Source organism: Oncorhynchus masou, chromosome 13 (genome assembly GCF_036934945.1).
Source record: "Oncorhynchus masou masou isolate Uvic2021 chromosome 13, UVic_Omas_1.1, whole genome shotgun sequence".
Lineage (NCBI taxonomy): Eukaryota > Metazoa > Chordata > Actinopteri > Salmoniformes > Salmonidae > Oncorhynchus > Oncorhynchus masou.
The window spans coordinates 57,631,383-57,657,273 of record NC_088224.1 but is presented as its reverse complement, the minus strand read 5'-3'; the positions used below and the strand labels follow the sequence as shown (position 1 = coordinate 57,657,273).

At 41.4% G+C, this 25,891-nt stretch overlaps 2 protein-coding genes across 4 annotated transcripts; one reads left to right on the top strand and one right to left on the bottom strand.

Moving 5' to 3' along the window:
- LOC135552685 (cylicin-2-like) lies at positions 1-20,135 on the bottom strand. 2 transcript variants are annotated; one of them, XM_064984452.1, is made up of 30 exons: positions 20,024-20,135; positions 17,084-17,248; positions 11,261-11,320; positions 10,219-10,394; positions 9,828-9,932; positions 9,204-9,269; positions 6,759-6,852; positions 6,145-6,197; positions 5,884-5,946; positions 5,679-5,786; positions 5,485-5,592; positions 5,279-5,320; positions 4,780-4,843; positions 4,469-4,569; positions 4,004-4,036; positions 3,844-3,892; positions 3,639-3,745; positions 3,334-3,447; positions 3,136-3,225; positions 2,634-2,729; positions 2,373-2,441; positions 2,196-2,261; positions 2,042-2,104; positions 1,862-1,930; positions 1,710-1,754; positions 1,494-1,613; positions 1,272-1,364; positions 1,124-1,177; positions 863-928; positions 1-640 (listed from the first exon to the last, which is right to left on the bottom strand). In XM_064984452.1, the coding sequence occupies exons 3-30, from the start codon at positions 11,280-11,282 to the stop codon at positions 248-250; spliced, it is 2,529 nt and encodes an 842-aa protein (XP_064840524.1). In that variant the 5' UTR covers positions 11,283-11,320; positions 17,084-17,248; positions 20,024-20,135; the 3' UTR covers positions 1-247. The 2 variants fall into 2 exon arrangements, with proteins under 2 accessions (XP_064840524.1, XP_064840525.1); XM_064984453.1 differs by lacking the exons at positions 1,862-1,930; positions 2,042-2,104 and having other exon boundaries at positions 1,710-1,756; positions 2,201-2,261.
- LOC135552688 (uncharacterized) lies at positions 18,326-25,891 on the top strand. Of its 2 annotated transcripts, none has more exons than XM_064984459.1 (9): positions 18,326-18,787; positions 19,417-19,494; positions 19,743-19,775; positions 20,219-20,277; positions 20,616-20,694; positions 20,875-21,003; positions 21,526-21,708; positions 22,103-22,877; positions 24,088-25,891. In XM_064984459.1, exons 1-9 carry the CDS (start codon positions 18,689-18,691, stop codon positions 24,201-24,203), a joined length of 1,551 nt encoding a protein of 516 aa, XP_064840531.1. In that variant the 5' UTR covers positions 18,326-18,688; the 3' UTR covers positions 24,204-25,891. The 2 variants fall into 2 exon arrangements, with proteins under 2 accessions (XP_064840531.1, XP_064840530.1); XM_064984458.1 differs by having other exon boundaries at positions 19,740-19,775.

Below are 25,891 nucleotides of genomic sequence, written 5' to 3'. Positions count from 1 at the left end.
TTATGTTCAAACTTCCCACTTTACTTTAGATAAACAAATTGCATGTCACTCAAGTGTGAGGTTCCCAAAGAGATAAAAGTGTATTATTTGCAAAAGTTGACCAGCTTCAGTTGGAAAAGAGATTCACAAAAATGTACCTATTGAAATGATTTATTTATTTCTGACAGAATTCCTTGTTGATCATGTTTCAGCCTGATTGTAATGAGCATGAATGATCTTGGCCTATCTTTTCCAATCTCCATGTTAATTAAGGCTGATAAGGTTTAGGACCCCTGAGCAGATCACTGGATTTGAGCAGTGTGGTTCTGCTGCTGGCTGGTCCTCTCCCGGTCATTGGGTCACGGTCGCTGGTCCAGGTTGGGTTCCGCATCAGGGCCTCCAAGGGACTGAGTGGTGGGCGGGAGGGGCTGCTCTCCCTGGGACTGAGAGAGTGCGAGGCGCTATAAAGGGACTCATAGCGAGTGTTGGGTCTGGCGTCTGCCGGCGGCCCCCAAGACTCCAACTTCAGGGTGGGTTTCGGGCGAATAGCTGATCCCTTGTCAGATGGTTTGCTATCCATGCACCCTCCTCCCATCACCAAGCCACCTACATATTTCCCCTCCTTTTTCATCTCTCCACACTTTTCATTCTCAGGTCCATCCTAAAAGTGAATAAATGAGAAATTATTAGAATGGAACTGATATGTTTAAATGAAACTATTCTCGCAGACACGTACCTATGAGTGGCTTTTACTTCAAAACTGTCCTACATACCTGCTTTAGAGCTGAGACATTGAGGAGATGATTGGACTACCCCAGGGAAAAACTTGAGGGTTTGGCTTTCTCTTTGCATACAATTCCAATATTCACTACCTTGTACCTACCTCTTTCTTGTTGTCATCTTTCTTTGTTTTTTTCTTAGATTCTCCCTCAACATTGGAACAGGAGTCCTGTGTCCCCAAAAAATACCAATGTAAATTTAAGTAGAATGAGTCAATAAGCTATTTTGGTATCACATGTTTGTGTACATAACAAAACTACCAGGAATTTGTCTCCCTTATTTGTATCTTCTTCTTGTCTTTCTCACTTCCGGAGGAAAGACAGTGTTCCAAACAGTATCATATGCATCTCCAAATAACATTTACCTTCTTGTCTTTCTTCTTTTTCTTCTCATCATCATTACTTCCAGAAGAGGAACCCTACAGGGCAAACAGAGGACGTGGTCCATCAGATTCCAGTGTTCACCTCACTGTTGTGCATCTCCAAATAACATTTACCTTTATGGAGACTTACCTTTTCTTTCTTCTTCTTCTCCTCCTTCTTCTTCTTCTTCTTTTTCTTCTTCTTCTTTTTCTTATCATCATCACTTCCAGATGAGGAGTCATCCTAGACACACATAATTACAGTAAATGGGGATGAAATACTATCCTATTTTATTAGCCTCCACTATGTGCATTGGGCTCATAACTCAGAGGGCCTCATAAATAAACTCCCAAATAGATTTGTGTTACTTACCTTTTTCTTCTTCTTGTCTTTCTTCTTCTTATCCTTCTTCTTGTCTTTCTTCTTATCCTTCTTCTTGTCTTTCTTCTTATCCTTCTTCTTCTTATCTTCCTCGCTGTCAGAATCAGAATCCTGAGTACACAGGAGAAGCGATCCACAGTCACATTCTGATTGTTACTGTCGTTAGTTTGAGGATCACTCTCTAAGACAGTCAATTAAAAAACATACCTTCTTTTTCTTCTTCTTTTTCTTGTCTTCCTCGCTGTCAGAGTCCTGGACACAAATATAAATATGCTGGTCATTCAGATATGACTAGATATCTCAAATGAACTGTTCTTTAAAACATGGACCCTCCCCAATACAGGACAGTTGAGACACACCTTATCCTTCTTCTTCTTTTTCTTCTTGTCCTTCTTCTTCTTTTTCTTGTCTTGCTCGCAGTCAGAGTCCTGGACTCACAAGATACATATTCTGGTCACTGAGGAGTCATTAGATATCTCAAATGAACTGTTCTTTAAAAAAAATGGACCCTCCCCAATACAGGACAATTGAAAACGCACCTTATCCTTCTTCTTTTTCTTCTTCTTCTTTTTCTTCTTGTCTTCCTCGCTGTCAGAATCATCCTGGACACACAATAAAAGTTTCATTTGACATCTCCAATATCTTTCAAAATTGAAAAGACCCTCCCCCAAGACAAACAATAGAACAACGTACCTTCTTATCCTTCTTCTTCTTCTTCTTTTTCTTCTTATCGCCTTCGCTGTCTGATGAGCAGGAACCCTGTCAAAGACAAATGAAGAGAGTGGAATTCATTCACTTACCAGTGGGCTTCTAACCATAACCCTGCCCACTGGGTTTCTCAAAATAACATCTGTATGCATCGGCACTCACCTTCGTCTTCTTCTTTGTCTTCTTCTTCTTCCTGTCTTTCTCGCTATCTGAATCATCAGAGCTGGAATCCTGAAACAGACATAAACTTTAATCAGACATCTATCCTGTATTTTCCCAAAGAACAAGATGCTTTGTGACATGTCTGCCTTTGCTTCCGTGCTGTAATGCTGAGGAGATGGAGCCAAATGGGATGCAATAGCCAATGGAGTAACTAGAGCAATATGGACATGCAACATTTCATTGGTAAATTGTTACACTTACCTTTTTCTTCTTCTTCTTCATTTTCTTCTTCTTTATCTTTTTGTCATCATCGCTGTCAGAGGAGGAGGAGCTGTCAGAGGATGAAGAACTAGAATCCTGAGGGACAACAACCAAAAAAGGTCACTATGAAGTATTTAACAACTTTCCAGGGTCTGTCATTGGGCTATAGATAGCCATAGGTTTAGTACGGTTTTACACAGTTTTAATGTGATACAGAAATGACCAGGGTCAACAGTGAGTCAACAAAAACAACGTGCTTCTTTTTATGTTAAATCACACAACACGTTGCTTTCTCAACTTCTTTTTATGTTAAATCACACAACACGTCGCTTTCTCACCTTCTTTTTATGTTAAATCACACAACACGTCGCTTTCTCACCTTCTTTTTATGTTAAATCACACAACACGTCGCTTTCTCACTTTCTGTTTATGTTAAATCACACAACACGTCGCTTTCTCACCTTGTTTTTATGTTAACTCACACAACACATCGCTTTCTCACCTTCTTTTTCTTCTTCTTCTTCTTCTTCTTATTTTCCTCCTCGCTATCAGAAGAGGATGAAGAGGAAGAGGAGGATGAAGAACTGGAAACCTGCAAAAACGGTGTCCAATATGTCAGTCATATGGGGACAGTGTGGAGCATTGCACCATCCAACAATACCATAGAATACAATGTGGCTGATAGTTTGGAACCACCAACCTCAGCTTTCTTCTTCTTCTTCTTCTTCTTCTTCGTCTTCTTATTTTTGTCATCCTCGCTGTCTGAAGAGGAAGAGCTTTCCGAGGATGAAGAGGATGATGAACAGCCAGAGTCCTTCAATTAAAAAAAAAACACTCATTAGGGTATTGTAGCTGTATTACATAATTCATTACATGAGCTCAATACATGACACTTTTGGAGAGGAGCTCAAGTCCGATGGCAGAATAACACAGCTCAACTAAATACTTGTGGGAAAGGTTGTCTGTCCTGTACCACAGGGAGCCAATGGGAACTGTAATGAGTACCTTCTTCTTCTTCTTCAACTTCTTCTTCTTCTCTTTCTCCTTGCCTCCTTCTCTCTCATCATCACTCAGGTTTCCAGCTTCCATTCCTTCAGGAAAATCTCTGCCACCTTTCGTCACGGGAAAGAAGACTATCACCCTCAAGATTTCCCCTTCATTATCTCCATATCTCTTCTGAGACAATTCTTTTTTTTTTTGATTTACTTACAAATCCATTCAGCTGATGCTCCACCCTCCTTTGCTTTGTCTTTCTTGCACTGTGATTGGGGAGAGGGTATTACGACAGAGAAAGTCATTCGGGGGATACAGAGAGTTTCAATTCAAAGTGAGGAGAGGAGTGTCCGTTTGTAGATCTGTTTGCGTTTTACCTTGTCATCGTCATCACTCTCAGACGCAGAGCCCTGAGAAAAAGCGTGAGAGGTTGAATTCCTTTGTAACTTTAACCCTTTTCATCTCTGACGCCCTCTGCTGACACTTTCTAAGCAACGCATTTTCGACCTTACAAAACTGTAAGTCTAACAAACACACGCTTAATACTGTTAGAAGGTAATATCCGTGGGATTCGGATACACCATGGGATTCTATACATGGGATTCTATACGTTAAAAACGTGACTATTGCAGAGCCAGAGATACAGCAGGCAAGGAAAAGCTAAATAAATATGCTAAATAAATATGCTAAATAAATATGCACGGACTGTACGAAACATTAGGAGCACCGGCTCTTCCCACGGAGTGGGTAGGTACCACTTAGGCTGAGCGGACTCGGTACCGCTTAAGTTTCAAGATTAAAACTCTCGAAAGGCCTGTTGTTATACGCCTCGATGACCTCACCTTGTCCGTTCTCTTGTCTTTCTTCTTCTTCTCGTCTTTCTTTTTTTCCCCTTTGCCCAATTTCTGTCCCAGGGTACCCTCCAGTCCAGCACCCTCCGCACCTGCGGATATGCATATTTTGGGTCACCATTTCTTGTTGTCTACTGTGGACATGTTTAATGACCTTATATGAATGAACATGAAGACCTGATGTGATGCTGTGTTTACAATGCCCATGTTTCCAAAGAAAGCATCCAGAATGAGAATAGCTTTGCATGCAGAACAACGTTGTGAAAACACGTTGTGACATTTTAAAAGAAGAAATGACATACCAGCTGTTGAAACGCCTGCAGCACAGCTGTACTCATCCTTGCCCTGTCCGTCTGCCTCTTCTCCCTGCTCCCAAACACAACAAAACAGAACACATGTGACTACAGTATGTTCTTGCAGGGTTTTCTGGGCAAGCGCATGCAAGTAGGCCAAGTTAGGCCTCCCCAAAAGCTAATGCATTGAGGAAAATAATTGTTCTTGCTGGTGTGTCTGGTTTGGTAATAGTGCTGGCCCGCTGTTTAAGAGCTTGCTGTTCATTGCACTAACTTCTGTGTAGTCTGCAAACAAATGAGGTGTGGATAGCAATTGAACTGTTAATTATGTAGGGGGAATAACATGGCAAAATAAGGCAGTTTTATTATTGAAAAAAAAAAGAATTAAAGTTGTACACTACAGTGATTGCAAAGCAGAAATAGATTCAGACTCAGTTTGAAAACATCTTTCAATGTTTTTGACATGGTACCAACACACTAGAACTCCTAATCTGGTACTGTATATTACCTTTTTTTTGTCTGCCTCGCTGTCAGAAGAACGTCTAGAATCCTAGAAGAGAAATGTCCACAAGTCAGGACGTCAGGTAAATGTTTCACAATAATGTCAGGTCATATTGTAAGGTTTCAGTCAGATGTGTTGATTTGGTAGAGGTATCCTGTTTATAACACTTTGACATTGTTTAGCCACGTTGGTGTAATGAGAAATGTTCTTGCCTTTTTCTTTTTCTTCTTCTTTTTCTTCTTCTTCTTCTTCTTCTTGTCGCTGTCCGAGGATGAGGAGGATGAAGAGCTATCAGAGGATGAAGATGAGGAGCTGGAATCCTGAAAAAGAATTCAAACAAATCGTTAGTGTGCTGTGTCGACAAAATGGGCACCACACGTTTATCTGATCTCATGTTGAATCAAACCTTTTTCTTCTTCTTCTTCTTCTTTTTTTTCTTCTTCTTTTTCTTCTCCTCCTCCTCACTGTCTGAGGAGGAGGACGAGCTGGAAGATGAAGAAGAGGAGCTGGAATCCTGAGAAACGGAAAAGAGGAACATAAAAAAGGAGCTCTTTCATGAGACATTTCACACGTTACCACCTGTATGTATACAGGGGAGCTCCAATACATACCTTCTTCTTCTTCTTCTTTTTCTTCTTCTTCTTCTTGTCCTCTTCACTGTCCGAGCCTGAGTTCTAAGAGGAAGGGACAAAAATGCTTGTTCTAAATCCTGCCACGGTAACATTGAAGTAAACGCTGACTTCCTCTGCGATGTAGAGTATTGATGTGGCTTCTTGTTACTGTGCACACTCTGGCTTGTAACTTCTGGAAAAGGAAATTGGCCATGGTGATGATACGAAATGACATAATATATTTGATGAAAACCCACTCACATCCTCTTTCTTCTTTGTTTCCTCGTCGTTTAGATTAGTGGCGCCTTCAAGCCCTGCGACGACAACAAAATCAGTCAATATGTTTTAGTGAACGACAATATAATATTTATAAGATTATCGTTGTTCTGTGTGTTTTTTTTGGTGGTGTTTCTGTATAGAGATGATTGATTGAACATAAACAGTGCACATGGTCAGATAAAACACCCTCGATTTCATTCTTGCAACTTGATCTTAAAACAAATAGGGCCAACCCCTCTAGGGATAAAATCTGTGATGTGGTGCAAAGTCAACAAAATTACAATCAAATGTTTGACTCAATACATGCCCTTTGGACTGAGATTACACACCTATCCACCCACCCCACCCTCGCCTCATATACCCACATTCCTCCCATTGTTGCTTTATTATTTAAAAAAAATGGTGCCATTAACATGGTATCTATACATATAATGTGAATTGAGATGAATGTGTCACTTGAGCAGTAGGCAGGTACAGTCGGTGTAATATTTGGTTACAAGGCGGGGTCATTTATGTTTAAACACAGTAGGTCATTTAGAACAGTTCGTAGCCTTCAGTACACACGCCCGAACACAGAAAACAAAGCTGTCAATCACCAGTCTCAGATATGGAGGCTGCATCATGTACTATAGTATCCCCAGAACATTCTTTCTTTGCCTTCTTCTTCTTCCTCTTCTTCTTATTCTCATCCTACAGAAGGACAGACAAGAGGTTAGTCTCACTGCGAGTTTGACTTATTCATCTAATGTTAACATAGCAGAACAAAACATACACTGACAGGTAGGACGAAAGTACATTTTAGATCTCTGTACTTTTTATCACGCTCTGATCTGTTTCACCTGTCCTTGTGATTGTCTCCACCCCCTCCAGGTGTTGCTGATTTCCCCCAGTGTATTTATCCCTGTGTTTCCTGTCTCTCTGTGCCAGTTCGTGTTGTATGTTTCCAGGTCAACCAGCGTTTTTCCTGTTCTCCTGCTTTTTGCATTCTCCTTTTTCTAGTCCTTCCGGTTTTTGATCCTTGCCTGTTTTCTGGACTTTGTACCCGGCTGCCTGACCATTCTGTCTGCCTTGACCACGAGCCTGTCTGTCACTCACTGACTCTGATCTGGTTTGGACCTTTTTGCCTGTCCTGCCTGGATTAATAAACATTGTAAGACTCCAACCATCTGTCTCCTGTGTCTGCATCTGGGTCTCGCCTTGTGCCTTAATGCTTTTAGACACATGGGTAGTAAACATAAATTTAATCTATGACATTCAACCGAAATAAACAAGCACGATGACTCGGCATCTACAAGGATGGGTTGTGTGTGTGTGTATAAGTCATTCTATTCCACCTGTGAGGTGTATCCATCCTTGTTTTATTGTTCATGACTAATAAAATTACTTATACGCACACACACACACACACACACACACCCACACACAATTCACATATACAGTACCAGTCAAAAGTTAGGACACACAAACTTATTCAAGGGTTTTTCTTATTTAAAAAAATTTTTTTCTTGTAGAACAAAAGCGAAGACATCAAAACTGTGAAATAACACAAATGGAATCATGTAGTAACCAAAAAAGTGTTAAACAAATCAAAACATATTTTACATTTGAGATTCTTCAAAGTAGCCACTATTATTCCACAAATTAACTTTTAACAAGGCACACCTGTTAATTTAAATGCATTCCAGGTGACTACCTAATGAAGCTAGTTGAGAGAATGCCAAAAGTATGCAACGCTGTTATCAAGGCAAAGGGTGGCTACTTTGAAGAATCTCAAATATAAAATACATGTTGATTTGTTTAACACTTTTTTGGTTACTACATGATTCCATATGTGTTATTTCATAGTTTTGATGTCTTCACTATTATTCTACAATGTAGAAAATAGTACCACTAAAGAAAAAACCCTTGAATGAGTAGGTGTGTCCAAACTTTTCAGTGGTACTGTGTGTACATCCACCTTATGCATATGTGTTTGTTTGCTGCTATTGCAGAGTGTTTTCACGGATCATATCAGTGCATATTCCAGATAGAAAGCAAGTCCCTACCACCTCTTCACTTCCTGATCTTGCAGGCACCAGCTCAACAGGTTATGACTGGGTGTGTTTCCTATGCCTATCTTAGATCTGGGTCCCGAAGGTCACAGCATGCCTACCATACGGGTTTCATTGTGCCATTTAGACTTTCAGCTAGTCTTTCAACCCCACATATCTCAAGCATGCAAACCTGAGTCTCCTGCTTACTAACGCTGACAGAACATAGTGCTGTTGTTCCAGACCAGCATACAACGCTGGCGGTTGAGTTTCTATCGTGGAATGAAAGTACCTGCTATCGATAATCACAGCATATCTTAACAAACATTACTTCAAACGGATTATATATTCAAATAAACCGCTGCATTCATTTTCAGAGCATAATTTCCCCAAAAATGTGATGGCATGTTTTTTTCTGAGTGAAAGATAAATCTAAATGATTGCACATCTAAAAGTCAGAAGAGTAAGACTAAATAAAGCTCACATCAGCAATTACAGTAGTCACTTTTTATCAAATAAAAACTGCCCATTCCAATGTGACATAGTAAGACAATACTACATCCACTTTATAAAGCTGTGTGTCATTGCAAAGGACCTAATTTGGATACGCTTGGAAAGAGTATTCCCAGGATTAAAACAACAATGGATTGGTTTCAGGGTAGATACCAGCATTGCCAAGACACGCTCCATAAACCAATTAGGCTTCCTTTCACTTTAATTGTTTCATTGGGGGATTCAAGTCTCCTTTTGGCTTCGCATGACCAAGATATTTGTCTAAAACTAAACACATGGCCCAATCTAACCAAAATGTCCTCTCTCTCTCTCTCTCTGTTTGTTCATTGACTCATTCCAAACAGGCAGCTTTAGCCAGGAGTGCCAGATGGGCAGGGTTCACTCTTTTGTGACTGTTCATGTATTGGTTCCAATGCACAAGACACGCTCAATCAAATTCAGTTCTGATATAATGATGATGAACATTAGGTCAAATGTTAAGAGATTTGCGCAGCTTACTTCACTGTCTGAAGAGCTGCTGTCAGAGGAGGAGGAGGAGGAGGAGGAAGAAGATGAACTGGAATCCTGTGTACAAGAAGAAAAGGTTATTGCATAATTGACACCAGTAAAGTACATGTCAGTAGATACCTCACTTATTTGGTTGTTTCATACTTTACCTTTCATGAGTGAATGTAATGAATGTGCTTCTCTATTGCATTTTAAAAGGGTCTTACAGAATGCCCCACTATTAAAGACCAATATTCCTAGATAACTGTCACATTGTATAAATGATTGGAGGCCGGCACAGGAATACGTAACAGGGGTTCTTAAGGCTTGTGATCTATAGTACTCTGCAATATCTTAATGCCACTCCCCTCTCCTTACCGTCACTTTTCACATCAGTATTCCTGACTGTAGTAAGCCCTGCTAACCCATTTGAGAACCACACCATTGCAAAATACACCTACGTTTTGGAGATCAGCCCTCAGCTGTGGAGTGACTACACATTAAACGACTAGTGTAGAGCGCACAGTTCTGAAACTGCATTTATGTCCGAGTCTCTTTTACCACATTTGCGAGCCTCCAGTGAGCAGTGCATTCCAAGTAGGGGATGTTCACATTGGAAGTGCTTAGGCGACTCACCTTCTTCTTCCTCTTCTTCAGCTTCTTCTTTTTCTTTTCCTTCTTGCCTTTGTCCTCCTCCTCGCTGTCTGAAGATGGGGAGCTGTGGAATGAGTACAAGTCAACCTGAAGGAGAGAGAGACTGTAATTGTTACAACTTGACAGAAGGATATGACGGAGTAAAATTAGATGGTAAATGTATTTTTGTTTTCATAGTGCAGACATGCACAGGCATTTATTTCAGTTTACTATTTGACCTATCGTTACTCTTCTTGGGAAGTCTTTGACTATACCCTCAATATAAACGTGCACACTACAACGTACACCCCCCCCCCCCTCCCGATCACAACATTTTAGGCCTACTTTCAATGTCTCGCAGTCCTTCCACTGAACCTGACCCTCCGTTACATACCTTTCCACATCGTCCTGCAGGAGCTCTGGGGTCCGTCTTGGCTGCGTTAGTGGTGTCGGTTGAAGACAGCCCTCCATGCTCTTCAAGCTTCTGTTCACTCCTTCCAGGCTGGAGTTCATCCAGCGTGCTCAGGACAACTTGTCCTCCCTCTCCATCTCCAGGCCCTCCCCCTGGAGCTACACAAACCAGCGTAGATTACTACACAGTTACATGTTCCAATCACAAATCAATATGTTTATTGTATTGTATTGTACGGGTTGTACTATATTTTCAGTCATCTTAGCCTTGTATAAATCACCTATCCTATTGTACAAATCACCTACACACTGAGGCTTTTGCGGTGCGAACAACATTAAATACAATACAAAAAAAAAAATAACCAGAATATCAAAAATGCATAGGTACTGATCATGTATGAACGGCATAAAAGTGTTTTAATATAATGGATAAAACATTATCTGATGCCTTTCCTTATTTCTCACACTGTACTCCATCCCATGCAATGATGCATTCGCCTCAGTACATTTGTAGCCATAATGCACAAACCAAATTGACTACATCTACATATTGTCTGTTCTAAGTAGAAGAAGTAGCAAATAAATTCATTTTGCATGTTGTCTGACAACAACAGTGGAGAATTGCATGATATTTGTTGATTTCAGATGTTTTTGGACCACACCCCTGCATGACTGCAAAGAAATACTAATAATTGTACAGCTTTAAACTACAGCTCACCAATTCAAATGTCATATATCTACATTTTCCAATTACACCTAAAGTAGAATGGGGTGGAATATACAGTTGGTGATAATGAGAAATGATTGTTACTTTTACCGGGGAACATACTTAAAGAACGAGACCCATTACATTTTTAGACCACATCAAGCTTTAAACATACAGTATGCCGGTCATCTATTAAGGCATGTGCGCTAATGTCACCAAAGGTGCGCTAAAGTCACCAAAGCTGCGCTAAAGTCACCAAAGCTGCGCAAAAGTCACCAAAGGTGAGCAAAAGTCACTAAAAGTGCATAGATCACCATACCTTTGGGTCGGTTGAACTCCATTCAACTCAACAGCCGCTCCAGTTACACCTTGCCGTTGGCTGTGAATGGATGATATGACTGAGTTACACTGATAGGAAGTCCTTTATTCTGGCCATTGGCCAAGGTGTGGGTATTGTTTTGTGTGAATGCATTGGCCTGTGCAGAACAGGTAAATCCGGTTTCACAGTAATGGGCTGACCTTTCACATTTCATGTTGAATATTAGCCTAATATCTTAAAAAAGACACTATATTGCTTGTATCTGATCTATATGATGTGTTTTTCTAAGTTTGCCCAAACATATCTCTTCTCACAGTACATGGAGGTAAAACAATTAAAAAGTGTATTTCCTATAAACAACCATTTGTCTTATCACACATGGCAGTATGGTCAGTGCTCCTTGCGCAAAGTAAGGGTGCATTATGACACTGTTGCACTGAATACATTTTGGGATCTTGGAGTGCTCGAATTGATCTCTCAACTACAGCCACAGGGCAAATTATGGAAATTGTTTAGTTAGAATTGAAAGGATTATGCTCAAATGCCATTATTTTTCTGTAATACTTTAAACCATTGGTTTAACTCTAACAGTTCAGAAGATCACCATCTGTCACGATCGTCGTAAGAAGCGGACCAAAGCGCAGCGTGGTGGGAATGCATCATTTAATAGATGACAAAAAACACGAAGTAAACTGTACAAAAACAATAAACGACCGTGACGCTATCATAAGAACTGTGCTGACACAAGCAACTAACATAGACAATCACCCACAAACAAACAGTGAAACCCAGGCTACCTAAGTATGATTCTCAATCAGAGACAACTAATGACACCTGCCTCTGATTGAGAACCATACTAGGCGGAAACATAGAAATCCCAAAATCATAGAAAAACCAACATAGACTGCCCACCCCAACTCACGCTCTGACCACACTAAATAAAGACAAAACAAAGGAAATAAAGGTCAGAACGTGACACCATCCCTTCTTTATTTAAATTTCAAAACATATTATTCTATTTGTGTAGTCTACTCTTCACAACACTTGGCTAGTAGGCGACATGGTTTTTAAATGACTAATACCCAATTAATTTGTGAGAGACGCAAACTCGGTCTCAACCTTTAAGTCTTTACTGAAAACTCATCTCTTCAGTGGGTCATATGATTGTGTGTAGTCTGGCCCAGGAGTGTGAAGGTGAAAGGAAAGGCTCTGAAGCAACAAACCGCCCTTGCTGTCTCTGCCTGGCTCTTTCCACTGGGATCCTCTGCCTCTAACCCTATTACAGGGGCTGAGTCACTGGCTTACTGGTGCTCTTTCATGACGTCCCTAGGAGGGGTGCGTCACTTGAGTGGGTTGAGTCACTTATGTGATCTTCCTGTCTGGGTTGCCCCCCCCCCCCCCCTCAGGATGGTAAGTTGGTGGTTGAAGATATCCCTCTAGTGGTGTGGGCTCTGTGCTTTGGCAAAGTGGGTGGGGTTAAATCCTTCCTGTTTGGCCCTGTCTGGGTGTATCATCAGATGGGGCCACAGTGTCTGCTGAAACCTCCTGTCTCGGCCTCCAGTATTTATGCTGCAGTAGTTTGTGTCGGGGGGCTAGGGTCAGTTTGTTATGTCTGGAGTACTTCTCCTGTCTTATCCGGTGTCCTGTGTGAATTTAAGTGTACTCTCTCTAATTCTCTCTTTCTCTCTTTCTTTCTCTCTCTCAGAGGACCTGAGCCCTAGGACCATACCTCAGGACTACCTGGCATGATGACTCCTTGCTGTCCCCAGTCCACCTGGCCGTGCTGCTGCTCCAGTTTCAACTGTTCTGCCTGTGACTATTATTATTTGACCATGCTGGTCATTTATGAACATTGGAACATCTTGGCCAAGTTCTGTTATAATCTCCACCCGGCACAGCCAGGAGAGGACTGGCCAGCCCCCATAGCCTGGTTCCTCTCTAGGTTTCTTCCTAGAGTTTTGCCTTTCTAGGGAGTTTTTCCTAGCCACCGTGCTTCTACACCTGCATTGCTTGCTGTTTGGGGTTTTAGGCTGGGTTTCTGTACATCACTTTGAGATATCAGCTGATGTACGAAGGGCTATATAAATAAATTTGATTTGATTTGATTAAACTTCCGACTTCAACTGTAGGTCCTGGATGACAAGAAGCTTGGCCCTACTACTGGTTTGAGGAGTTAGTGAACTAACTTTGGTCAACTCTGAGTTCAACTTGGGATAACCGGTACCGCTAAAGGGGTTCACCTTTTAGCCTGGTAAATTTCTATGGATAAGAACCCTTTAGAACTAACCTGCTCTGGGGCAGGCTAACTCAGGACTAAGTCAATTTATCCTGAATGAAGTGTCTGAGATGTGAGTTGAGGACCAATGAAATCAGATTGCCTCCCTCCCGCAAAGATTGTGTCATCATCCCTTTCATTAGCATTTTTACATGTTAAAAATGGAATTGTTAAAATACCATATTATCATATTACACATTTAGTAATGACAGAATGCATTTGAAACTTCACGCACAGTAAAACCTTTATATTACTAAATCAAATTATTTTGGAGTGGGAGAAAAGGTGCTTGTGCATTGATAAGTACACCATAGACGGCATTAACGATGAGTAATAAAACATAGACAGCACTTCTAAAAGCCTATTTCACACCATAGCCTGCTTAATTTGGTTACAAATTCAAATGTGGCACTGACACGCCCATGGATTGATGTTTCAGCATTGTCTCAATGAAGAGTTCCTCGTTCGATTAGCCACGTGCGACATTTGAGTTAGTGGCTGGCAGAAGAGGAATATCCATGAAGCCTGAGCTGGAATGTGAAGCTAATTAAAGCTGGCTAGCTTTAGAAAACCCCACATAGATCTAGCTTGCTTCTTAGTATACCCCTCTGGACATATTTTTAAAATACTAAACCTTCCCCAGCAACAAAATTGAAAAAGCATGACCCTCCCCAAAATGCCTTCATGTAGAGCTAGGAACACAAGCGTTTCACTACACCCGCAATAACATCTGCTAAATATGTGCATGTGACCAATAAAATATGATTTGATGGACCCTATTCCCTTGATTCTGAAAGATCCCTGGGCTTATTTTAAGGATTTGAGAAATATGTTTAGTATAAAGAAAAGCTGGGTGCTTCCTCACGAAACCAGGACAAAGAAAAGCCATCGTTTTTCTGATTTTCACAACATTTAATCAATAGAATGGTCCTTTGGAGGAAGGATTGTTGACATATACTTGACATTTGTATCTAAAAGCATAATTAAGAAATAATACAATTTGGCATATTTATTAGTGTCATATGAAGCTGTACTACTTGCTCTAAAATATGAATGTTGATTTCAATAACAATTTTCTTACATTAATTTATGAATATTGACAAATATTAATATTAATATTGAAAATATAAATTTTTTGATTTGGCAATTTGTTTGTACACATATATTGTTGAACATAATATACTCTATGGGTATATCAAAGATACAGAGTGGGATCTCTGCGAGTTTTAAGGATAAGGCCCATTTTACACAGAGAAATTGGCATAGCAGGCTATGTAACCAATCACAAACCTCCTTTTACTTGTAGCATTGCAGATCTCACAAATCACCAGCAGAGGGCGACCATTTAGAATCCTACAAATTGCCAACAAATTGGACCATTACTCTAAAAGTACCAGAGATTCCACTCTGGAACTTTGATATGTCCCTTGAAGGAACTTTCAAAGTTGTTTAAATTTTCCAGATTGACTGACCTTCATGTCTTAAAGTAATGATGGACTGTCGTTTCTCTGCTTATTTGAGCTGTACTTGCCATAATATGGACTTGGTCTTTTACCAAATAGGGCTATCACCATACCTTGTCACAACACAACTGATTGGCTCAAACGCATTAAGAAGGAAAGAAATTCCACAAATCAACTTTTAAGAAGGCACAGCTGTTAATTGAAATGCATTCCAGGTGACCACCTAATGAAGCTGGTTGAGAGAATGCCAACAATGTGAAAAGCTGTCATCAATGCAAAGGGTGGCTATTTCTAAAATCTCAAATCTCAAATATATTTGTCTAACACTTTTTGGTTACTACATGATTGCATATGTGTTATTTCATAGTTTGGTGTCTTCACTATTATTCTACAATGTAGTAAATAGTCAAAATAAAGAAAAACTCTGGAATGAGTAGGTGTTCTAAAACTTTTGACCGTTTTTTAATTTATTTTTATTTCACCTTTATTTAACCAGGTAGGCAAGTTGAGAACAAGTTCTCATATACAATTGCGACCTGGCCAAGATAAAGCAAAGCAGTTCGACACATACAACGACACAGAGTTACACATGGAGTAAAACAAACATACAGTCAATAATACAGTATAAACAAGTCTATATACGATGTGAGCAAATGAGGTGAGATAAGAGAGGTAAAGGCAAAAAAAGGCCATGGAAGCAAAGTAAGTACAATATAGCAAGTAAAACACTGGAATGGTAGATTTGCAGTGGAAGAATGTGCAAAGTAGAAATAAAAATAATGGGGTGCAAAGGAGCAAAATAAATTAATAAAATAAATACAGTAGGGAAAGAGGTAGTTGTTTGGGCTAAATTATAGGTGGGCTATGTACAGGTGCAGTAATCTGTGAGCTGCTCTGACAGTTGGTGCTTAAAGCTAGTGAGGGAGATAAGTGTTTCCAGTTTCAGTGCTTTTTGTAGTTCGTTCCAGTCATTGGCAGCAGAGAACTGGAAGGAGAGGCGGCCAAAGAAAGAATTGGTTTTGGGGGTGACTAGAGAGATATACCTGCTGGAGCGTGTGCTACAGGTGGGAGATGCTATGCTGACCAGCGAGCTGGGTAGTGTATGTACAGGTCAAACAGGTGGGGCTAAACAGGTGGGGCTCTGCCCTGAATGACGGGTCGCCACTAGGCCTGGGTGAGGCCAAAATGTTATAAATATGCCATCTTTGATCAATTATTTCTCAATTATTTTTTTAGATACAAATGTCTAATATATGTCAACAATCCTTCCTCCAAATGGCCATTCTATGGATTAAATGTCAAGAAAAAAAAAGAAAAAATCATGGTATATTTTTGTTCTGATTTCGTGAGGAATAACCCAACTGATATTCAAAAGTGGTTTTGTATGTATTACTTTAAAGAGCAACAACTGAAGGCAAAAATCAACATCTGATTGAAAACAGACTGTGTGGCATTGATAGTAGTCAGAAACATTCCTTCCAGTGCCAAAATTGACAAACAAAAGTGTAAGTAGGATTCTTTCAGTGAGTTTTGTGAGATTTGTGTAACTGAGGTCGTCACGATTTACATGAGGGTTGGGTTTGGATTTCAATCATGCCCACACGAGACCACTGCCTGGAGCAGTCTAATCAACGCTGGCAGTAATCAAATTATCCGAAGTCTGCAGTGCATGCTATCCAATCGCTCACTAGAATCAATCTGAAACTCCTTAATTTATTGATAGACAGCCAAACTAACCATTAGCACGCAGCGCCTCGAACATGTTACTCCAAAATGAACAGGACTAAAACCATTTAAACCATTTAAAATAAAATGTTCCCCTCTAGAATTGAGCCCAATATCATATTGGCCCATATTATCAGGCAGGTGTGCTATTTAAGCAATAAGGCACGAGGGGGTGTGGTATGCAGTGCATTCGGAAATGATTCAGACCCTTTGACTTTTTCTACATTATGATACATTACAGCCTTATTTTCAAATTGATTTAAAAAAATCCTAATCAATCTACACACAATAACCCATAATGACAAAGCAAAAACGTTTTATTTTTGCAAAAAATAAAAATAAAAAACAGAAATACCTTACCGTTACTCAGTACTTTGTTGAAGCCCTTTTGGCAGCGGTTTCAGCCTTGCGTCTTCTTGGGTACAGTATGCCGCTACAAGCTCGGCACACCTGTATTTGGGGAGTTCTTCCCCATTCTTCTCTGCAGATCCTCTCAAGCTCTGTCAGGTTGGATGGGGATTAAGGCTGTAATATAACATAATGTGTAAAAAGTCAAGGGGTCTGAATGCTTTACGAATGCACTTTATCGCTAATATACCACGGCTAAGGGATGTTCTTCTGCATGACACAACGCTGAGTGCCTGGATACAGCCCTTAGCCATGGTATATTAGTCACATACCACAAACCCCCGAGGTGGCTTATTGCTATTATAAATTAGTTACCAACGTAATTAGAACAGTAAAAATACATGTTCTGTCATACCTGTGGTATACGGGTATGTCAGCCAATCAGCATTCAGGGCTCGAATGCTGATTGGCTGACAGCCATGGTATATCAGACCGTATACCACGTGTATGACAAAACATGTATTTCTACTGCTCTAAATACGTTGATAACCGGTTTATAATGTGTCTGTTACTTAGCAATAAGGCACCTCAGGGATTTGTGGTATATGGCTTCTATACCACGGCCGTGGTATATTGGCCATATACCATACCCCCTCGTGCCTTATTGCTTAAATAAGCATTATCACCTGAAGTCAAACTGATGCAGCATAGTGGCTATAAATAAATATGAAGTATGGGCATAAATATGCAATGATAAGATTTAACAACGAATGTATGAGGACGCCAGACCAAATGACTGCATTGAACAAAGTTACGAATGACCATGGAATAAAGTACACTAAATGCCCAAAATATGTGGACACCCTTTCAAATTAGTGGTTTCGACTATTTCAGCCACACTCGTTGGTGACAGGTGTATATAATCGAACACACGGCCATGTAATCTCCAGAGATAAACATTGGCAGTAGAATGGCCCATACTGAAGAGCTCAGGGACTTTCAGCGTTGCACTGTCATAGGATACCGCCTTTCCAACAAGTCAGTTCATCAAATTTCTTCCCTGCTAGAGCTGCCCAGTCAACTGTAAGTGCTGTTATTGTGAAGTGGAAACATCTATGAGCAACAACGACTCAGATGCGAATTTGTAGGCCACACAAACTCACAGAACCGGACCGCCGAGTGCTGAAGCGCGCCTGTCCTCAGTTTCCAGCGTTCAGACGGTTAAGTGATAATTTGGCGCCACCGTGTGGAAGAAATGAGTAGGAACCATGAAAAAATAACCTACATTTTCTGTCCCATTTGCTTTGCCGTAGCCAGTTCTAACGTTAACTGCATGGCAAAGAAAAAAGAGAGCTTCGAATACTGTATTTTTGTCGGATAGACCTTTGCTGTAACAGCATCAATGCCTCGCCTTGCATTGGATGTTTGCGCTCAGTGCCAGCAGAGAGGGCTTTTGCAGTAGTTCGCACCGATGGTTCTCGACGTGGGAGCTACAGGAATGGGATGATCCAAATGTTGACCAATGGTTGTTTTGAAAAAATGATGTATTTATTTTAAGAGTTTACTTCAAACGATACCATCGCCGTGATTCGCGCTCTGTCCATTGTGTGAAGAAGAATGTCTCCACCGGTGTCGACTCTGCTGTCCGGACTGTGGCTGTGCTTGGTTCTTTCCCGTGCTGCTAGGCCGATGTGGAAATCTTGTGACAATGGCAAGGTACAATATGAATCATTATGGACTATTTTATACGGCCATATGCAGTGGTGGAAAAAATTACCCAATTGTCATATTTGAGTAAAAGTAAAGATACCTTAATTAATAGAAAACGACTCAGGTAAAAGTGAAAGTCACCCAGTAACCAGACTGAACCATTTTCTTGTTTTTTTTATTACTCCCAAAAACTCATTTACAAACGAAGCGTGTGTGTTTACAAACGAAGCATGTAAAGTGACTCTTCCATATCAGAGGCTATAGGGATGACCAGGGATGTTCTCTTGATAAGTGTGTGAATTGGACCAATTTCCTGTCCAGCTAAGCATTCAAAATGTAACGAATACTTTTGTGTGGCAGGGAAAATGTATGGATTAAAAAGTACATCAATTTTCTTTAGGAATGTAGTGAAGTAAAAGTAAAAGTTGTCGCGACATGTCACTAGACTTTGTATTGCCTGCTTCAATTATAATAGCTAGACAATCTGGATAACGACCGCGAAGAAAAACCATAGCTATCACATCAATGCAATGACATGGCGAATATATGTGCGGTCGATTGTATGTTACCGTTCAAAACAGCACGTAAACTGTGACCGTTTTGTATCTGTATGATGGTGTTTCTGTGACTGGCAGCTCTTGCTGGGGAGAGACCTGCCCCTGTCAGTTGTGTGGAGCTGTCCTGTGATTTCCTGGCCAGAGTCCACTACCCAGGTAACTATGGAGTTAACCACTTGACCCATTGAACCGCTGTTCCACATAACATACATAAAGACTGGTAGTAAACTACTGTAAGCACAAATTACATGTTCACTGAACACAAGCTCGAGCATTGACGATTATGTAACCTATTTATCGTGTTCACGTGGCGTAATATTGTGCATTTGTTGTGTGCATTTTCCCAAGCAAATCCATTGCTGAAACACAGTGTAAACCAGGTCTCTCTCCTCTGTTTGCAGAAGATTGCTAGCATTGACACAAAGTATCCCCCACAGGTAAATCACTCAACTTGTCAAACAGAAAGTACAATGAGCCTTTATCTTTCCTTATGAGCACGTTCTTTCCAAACCCTTAGATCACATTGCAGCTAATTACTGATAAGTCTTTGGAGCGACTGATTCTTTACACAAATATACTATAAAAGAGCATTTTATTGTATTTATTTTTCTGCTAGAGAGGACGCATTACCTGTTCAATTTAATTCAATACAAATTCAAACAAAATTGTCAACAAGACAACATACCGCAGTGTTTCTGTCTGGAAGGATAGGTTGCAAACGTTGCCTAATCCCGAGCCCCGTTCAGCAGGGCACAGCGTTGCAGAACGTTCACGTAGAAATGTATGATCTAGAACTAAACATGCCTCTCTGAAATATAGAATGAGAAATCACACCTGGCGCTGATACATAAGTCTGCCCTCTTTTCCTGTCTGACCTCAGCGGATCGAGCACGTCTGCATGGACACACCCATCACATACAATCACACTATCCCCAACAGGTAAGATGTTGCAGGCGGACACACGCACGCACGCACGCACACACACAATACATACACACCTGTGAACCTGTGTCAAATCCAGTTAAATATGACAGGCTGTTAAATGTGCACTCCATTTCTCATGCAAATATTCATGTATATTACTTTGCAATAACTCTTTAATGTGACAATGTAATCTGTATGTAAACAGCCAAATACATTTTCTGGGCAAGTGACCAAAACCATAAATAAAAACTGCTCCTGACCTGCATGATGGGCAAGTGCCTCTGAGAGCTTCATGTCAATTCCTGTGTTGCGTGCCTTTTACTAAACTGTCTTTGTGTGGGTGGTTTGTGTAGTGGTGCTCACCGGACTGTAGGAGCAGAGAGTGGAGAGTACCTGTACTGCCCCCCTCAGCGCTGGCTCAACAACCTGCAGGTAACCACTAAAACCCTGACACCACACACACAACCTCACACAACCTCACATATTAGATAGCCAATATGTTTTCATTAGTCCAGTATTACCACAACAGATTGTCCAACTCTAATCGGTCTCTACTGTTGATGTGTGTGTGTGTGTGTGTGTGTGTGTTTCTGTGTGCGTGTGTGCTTGCAGCATGGAGCAACAGTGTTGCTGTACCATCCATGTGCTCCTGTTCGTCAGCGTGACCTGCTGTCTGTCCTGGGCCACTGCTGTCTGTCTGACTACATCATAACGCCACACCCTGACCTCAGCAAACACAGAGTGAGTGAGTCACACACAAACACACACACACACACACACACACACACACACACACACACACACACACACACACACACACACACACACACTAAAGACAGTCTCAAAGGAAACATTGCCTTTACTTAGACTTAGATATCAGTAGAAGTGATTTACCATCTACTCTGTACTAGCTTGTGAAATGGCTGATATCCCAGATTATAGATTACACTGAAAACGGACACCTCCTCACAAAATATGTCTACTATGACAGCAGGGCGTTCAATTGACACCCCAACAGATGCATAGACAAAGTCACGACGGTGAAACAAGACACCAGAATGTTCCCTCTATCAATGGGGAATACATCTTCAGAGTGGCCTGTCATTGAAATGAGGGTTGTGTTCATTAGGGCACACAGTTACAAAACAAGGGAGAAAACAAGTGTTTCTTAATGGATAAATAGAGATAGCACTTACCTGTTGTCTTCCTTTTGGTTCCTACTGAACATGACCCTGTGATGACTGAATCTCTATCCTGTTGAAGCCATTAGCGCTGGTGTCCTGGGGTCGCACGCTGGAGCTGTCCCATGTGACCACGTCGGAGGTCTGTGATTGGCTGCAGTCGACAGCGGCACACGGGAACCGTGGCGACGTGGATCAAAGCAGACAGTATAACTTGCTGTTGACCCATCCTGCAGATCACAAACACGCATACCCAAAGCAAAAGGTGAGCCAGAAGACAGAGAGAGGAGAGGGCACTGTATGTCTGAAAGTTTGAAAGACAGCATAAAGCAGTGGTATTCAAACTTTTTCAGTGGGGACCACATTTTTGGGGCCAGAATTTCTGGGGACCCCATTCCACCCCAAATCTAATGACACTACCATCAAATCTATGCATTTAGATTTTCACATCAAGAAATAACCTTAAAGTGATTACATTTCCAGCACTCTTATCCAAATTTAAAGAACCAATATACATAAAATAATCTGTACTCTGACATTTGTGGTATTTGGCGAACCTTCTGCAATTCCCCGCAACCAGGTTGTCTTGAAGCTGTCATAGAATTGTTTTACTTGTTTGTATGATTTACTGAGTTTGCCTTTTTGTTGATCCTAACCAGTCTCTGAGGCAGTGCTGTGAGGAGACCCTCTCTCTTCTGGATGGATGGTTGGAGGTGACAGACTGGGGGAGAGGGAGGGTCCGCAAGAGCCGAGCTGCACTCAGGAAGGAGGGGAAGGAGAAAGAGAGACGGACCACCCTGGACAGAACCGAGCCGAACAAAGTCCAGAAACATGGAACCACACTCCAACCTGAAGCACAGAGCCAAGCCACAGTGAGGGCTACACAGGGAGGCAAGGACCGAGGACTCAAAGTGACTCAACCTCACCGCAGAGAAAATGACACTAATGAAAAAGATCCCAGAGGCAAAGTGAGAGAAACAGACTGGGTGAACCAGAACGAAGCAGAGGACAAGAGGCAGAGCGGGAAAACGGGAGACATCCAGGCGAGAGAGGAGAAGAGCAGCAGACACGAGGGAGAGACACAGCCCGTGGATTCTCCAACCAATAGGAAAAAGCCTCTGTCTCAGAGTCAGCCCAAACAGCTGCCTGTCACTCAGGCGAACAGCCAGGACAGGAGAGCAGACTGTGATGGTAGGGTGGGCCACTGCGAGTGCACTGAGACCATATCTCCGCTAGGGGGCGCTGTGGCTGGACCCGGTGACAGGATGCTGCCCACTCCGCGGACAGACGAGGCGGTGTGGGCGGCGGCGGCGTTGGGCTTCCTCCTGGTGCTGCTGGTGCTGTCCGTGCTGCACACGCGCCTCTACCGCCGCTGGCGCACAACGCCCAGCATGTACTGGCACGACTCCAAGCAGGACTACGACAGGGTGGCAGGTGGGTTCATTGGGGATCACACATCCCCCCCGTCCCCAACACACACTCCTTACGGGCCCTATAAAATCTGCGTTACGGAATGCAGACATGAAAATGGAATTCAACGATATAAAAAAAAAATGTATTGAACTTAGAACATTTATTAATTTGCCTAAAATTATCATAATATATTAACAAAATGCATCAGTGATTTGTATTTACCTTTCTGAAACGGCACAGCCATGCCCCGTGTGTGTGTGTGTGTGTGTGTGTGTGTGTGTGTGTGTGTGTGTGTGTGTGTGTGTGTGTGTGTGTGGTACGCACATACAATATGTCTACACCAGAGATGGACAACTTCGATGGGGGCGGTGACCACAAAAAAATCTGAACTCATCATGAGGGGGTGCAGTTGCTCGCGGGTCTGCATACCCCCCCCACCCCCCCTCCCCACATTGTGAGCAAAACATTTTAATGGCGCCCCTCTTGACAGTTAATTTTGAGTAAATCATTTTGCCATGGGGTGTTGCTAATTTCCTGCAATTCTACCCATTATGCCATAGGGTGAAGAGAAATGTTTGCAGTTTTGAATATGATATCTGTGTGAGACTGACTAACAAAATCAATGGGGGCCCCCCAGCCTGTAATTTGAACATGATAACAAGTTTAGATAGCTGCCCGCTAAACTAACTTAGCAATCTAAAAAAGAAAATAGCTGACATGGGCTAATTGACTGACTATCAGTGACTGAGGAAAACTGCTGATGCACAACTACATTTCGAAATTGCACCTTGTGTTATTCTACTATTTTACAGTAAGTTGAGACCCTGACAGAGTTCCTATAAAAAAAAGTAACATTTTGGGGGAAATTGACCAGAGGACCTTTTGCAAACTCTGCATTTCCGTGAGTGCTACAGAAACATCGCTAACCAAACAACGGTCAACATTTCTTCGATTTATACCAGACCTAAAAAGTGGTCTCCAGATATGGTTTAAGCATTGTTGTGGACTTAGAACATGTGATTTAGTTGTTTTACTATTAAATAAGTTTACATTTTGAGAGCGAAAACCTGATAACAGGGAAAAAACGGAAACCTAAAAGAAAAATGTTTATAAAGAAAATCTGCCAAAAAAGGATCAGCTTTTATAGGACCCTAACTTTTACAACTGAGCGTTATCATTACTGTTAATCCTCTTTTGCAGTTGTTCTAATATGGGGTGTTGTGTGTGTTAGATGTGATCCACAGGAGGCTGAAGATGCCAGGGAGGAGGAAGAGGAGGGCGTCCAAGAGCCGAAGACAGGAGTGTGTCCTCCTACCGCCCAGCTCCAGCACAGAGGAAGACGAGTAGAAACAGTTCTCTCTCATCCCTCTCTCCCTCCATCTGTTTATTACATCCGTCTTGTCTTTACCCTGTGAGAAGAGAAGAAAGAGGAGAGGACATTGGGACCTAAAAGCAGGGTACCCTGTACTGGTCTAATAACGTTGCTATGCTGAAGAAACATTTTATGGATTTTGTTTTTGTAACGAGACCTCAAACAGGTACATCTTCTATTGCCGGTACTTAAGAAGGAATATGTGAGTATTTTAACTGTCATACAACACTCCATAGTACAAAACCCCATTCAATCAGATCGCATTACAGTAGATTATTCACAATCACCACCAATGACACCGTTTCACTATACACTCAAGCCTTTTCTCATAGGGGCAGAGTCAGACTTAGGAAATTTCCTACGCACTTCTAAGTAGTCGATATTCAGATTTGCCATATGAAGGTGCGCAACAAGATATGCAGGTGTGGCTCCCACAATAAATTGAATTCAACCCCAGAAAACCCACCCACTTAGGTGGCCGACAGAATTGACCAGGGAGTTTTCGTTCAATTCCTTTTTTTCCCCCCTGTTCATTTATTTTAAACAATCCTTTTAAATATGTATTTGCACAGTGAGGATAACTGTCACGTTCGTTGAATGGAGGAGACCAGGGCGCAGCGGGATGTGAATACATTCTTCTTTTTAATGAAAGGAAGAACACTAAACAAACTTTACAAAACAACAAAAGGAACGTGAAGCTATATATAACCGAGTGCAGACACAGGCAACGAACCATAGACATACAACACCCCTAGACAGGACAAACCACCCCTTGTCACACCCTGACCGAACCAAAATAATCAAGAAAACAAAGAATACTAAGGTCAGGGCGTGACAATAACTTGTTTCTATTTTAGATCCCATGTTTCTTATGAGGCGCGAGTACAGGATGTCACCTTTAACTTGAGGGTATTTTCATACACATCTGTTGTACCGTTTAGAAATGAAGGGACTATGTATCTATTCCACCCATTTGAAGAAGTATTTGGACAAATTCACTTAGTCTATTGAAAGTTGAGTATTTGGTCCCATTTTCCTTGCACTCAATGGCTACATCAAGCTTGTGACCCCACAAGCGTCTATTGTAAGTAAGAACAGAATGTTTCAGAACACCTCTACATTAATGTGGATGCTACCATGATTATCAGTAATCATGAATGATGAGTGAAGGTTAGAGGCACAAAGATCCCCCCCCCCCTCCAAGACATACTAACCTCTCCTGTTGTTGGTAACAAGTGAGAGGTTAGCATGTTTTGTTGTAGCTATCAGGATTCATTTGCAAGTGTTCAGAAACATCTGCTCCCATAGAAAGATATTTACTCCAGTCATCGTTAATTTCCTATTGGGCAAAATATAATGTGAAACACAACCAAAAACAAACTGCAAATTAATCCAAATACTAACGACTTCTTCAAATGGGGGCGTAAACATTAAAACATATGTATGAAAATACCCTCGTGCTGACATTCTGTACTGTCTCATGATGTGAATAATTTGATCTAAAAGCCAAAATGCTGAAGTCCATTTTCTGCTTCGCTGTCCAAATACTTATGGAGGGGAGTAGAGTTGCTGTTGTAAGCAACCGGCTGTCGGGTGCAGTAGTGAGTACGAGTCCATCGAATGCTGTTGTGTGATAGTAATAAATAGTTGTTTTTTAATCATG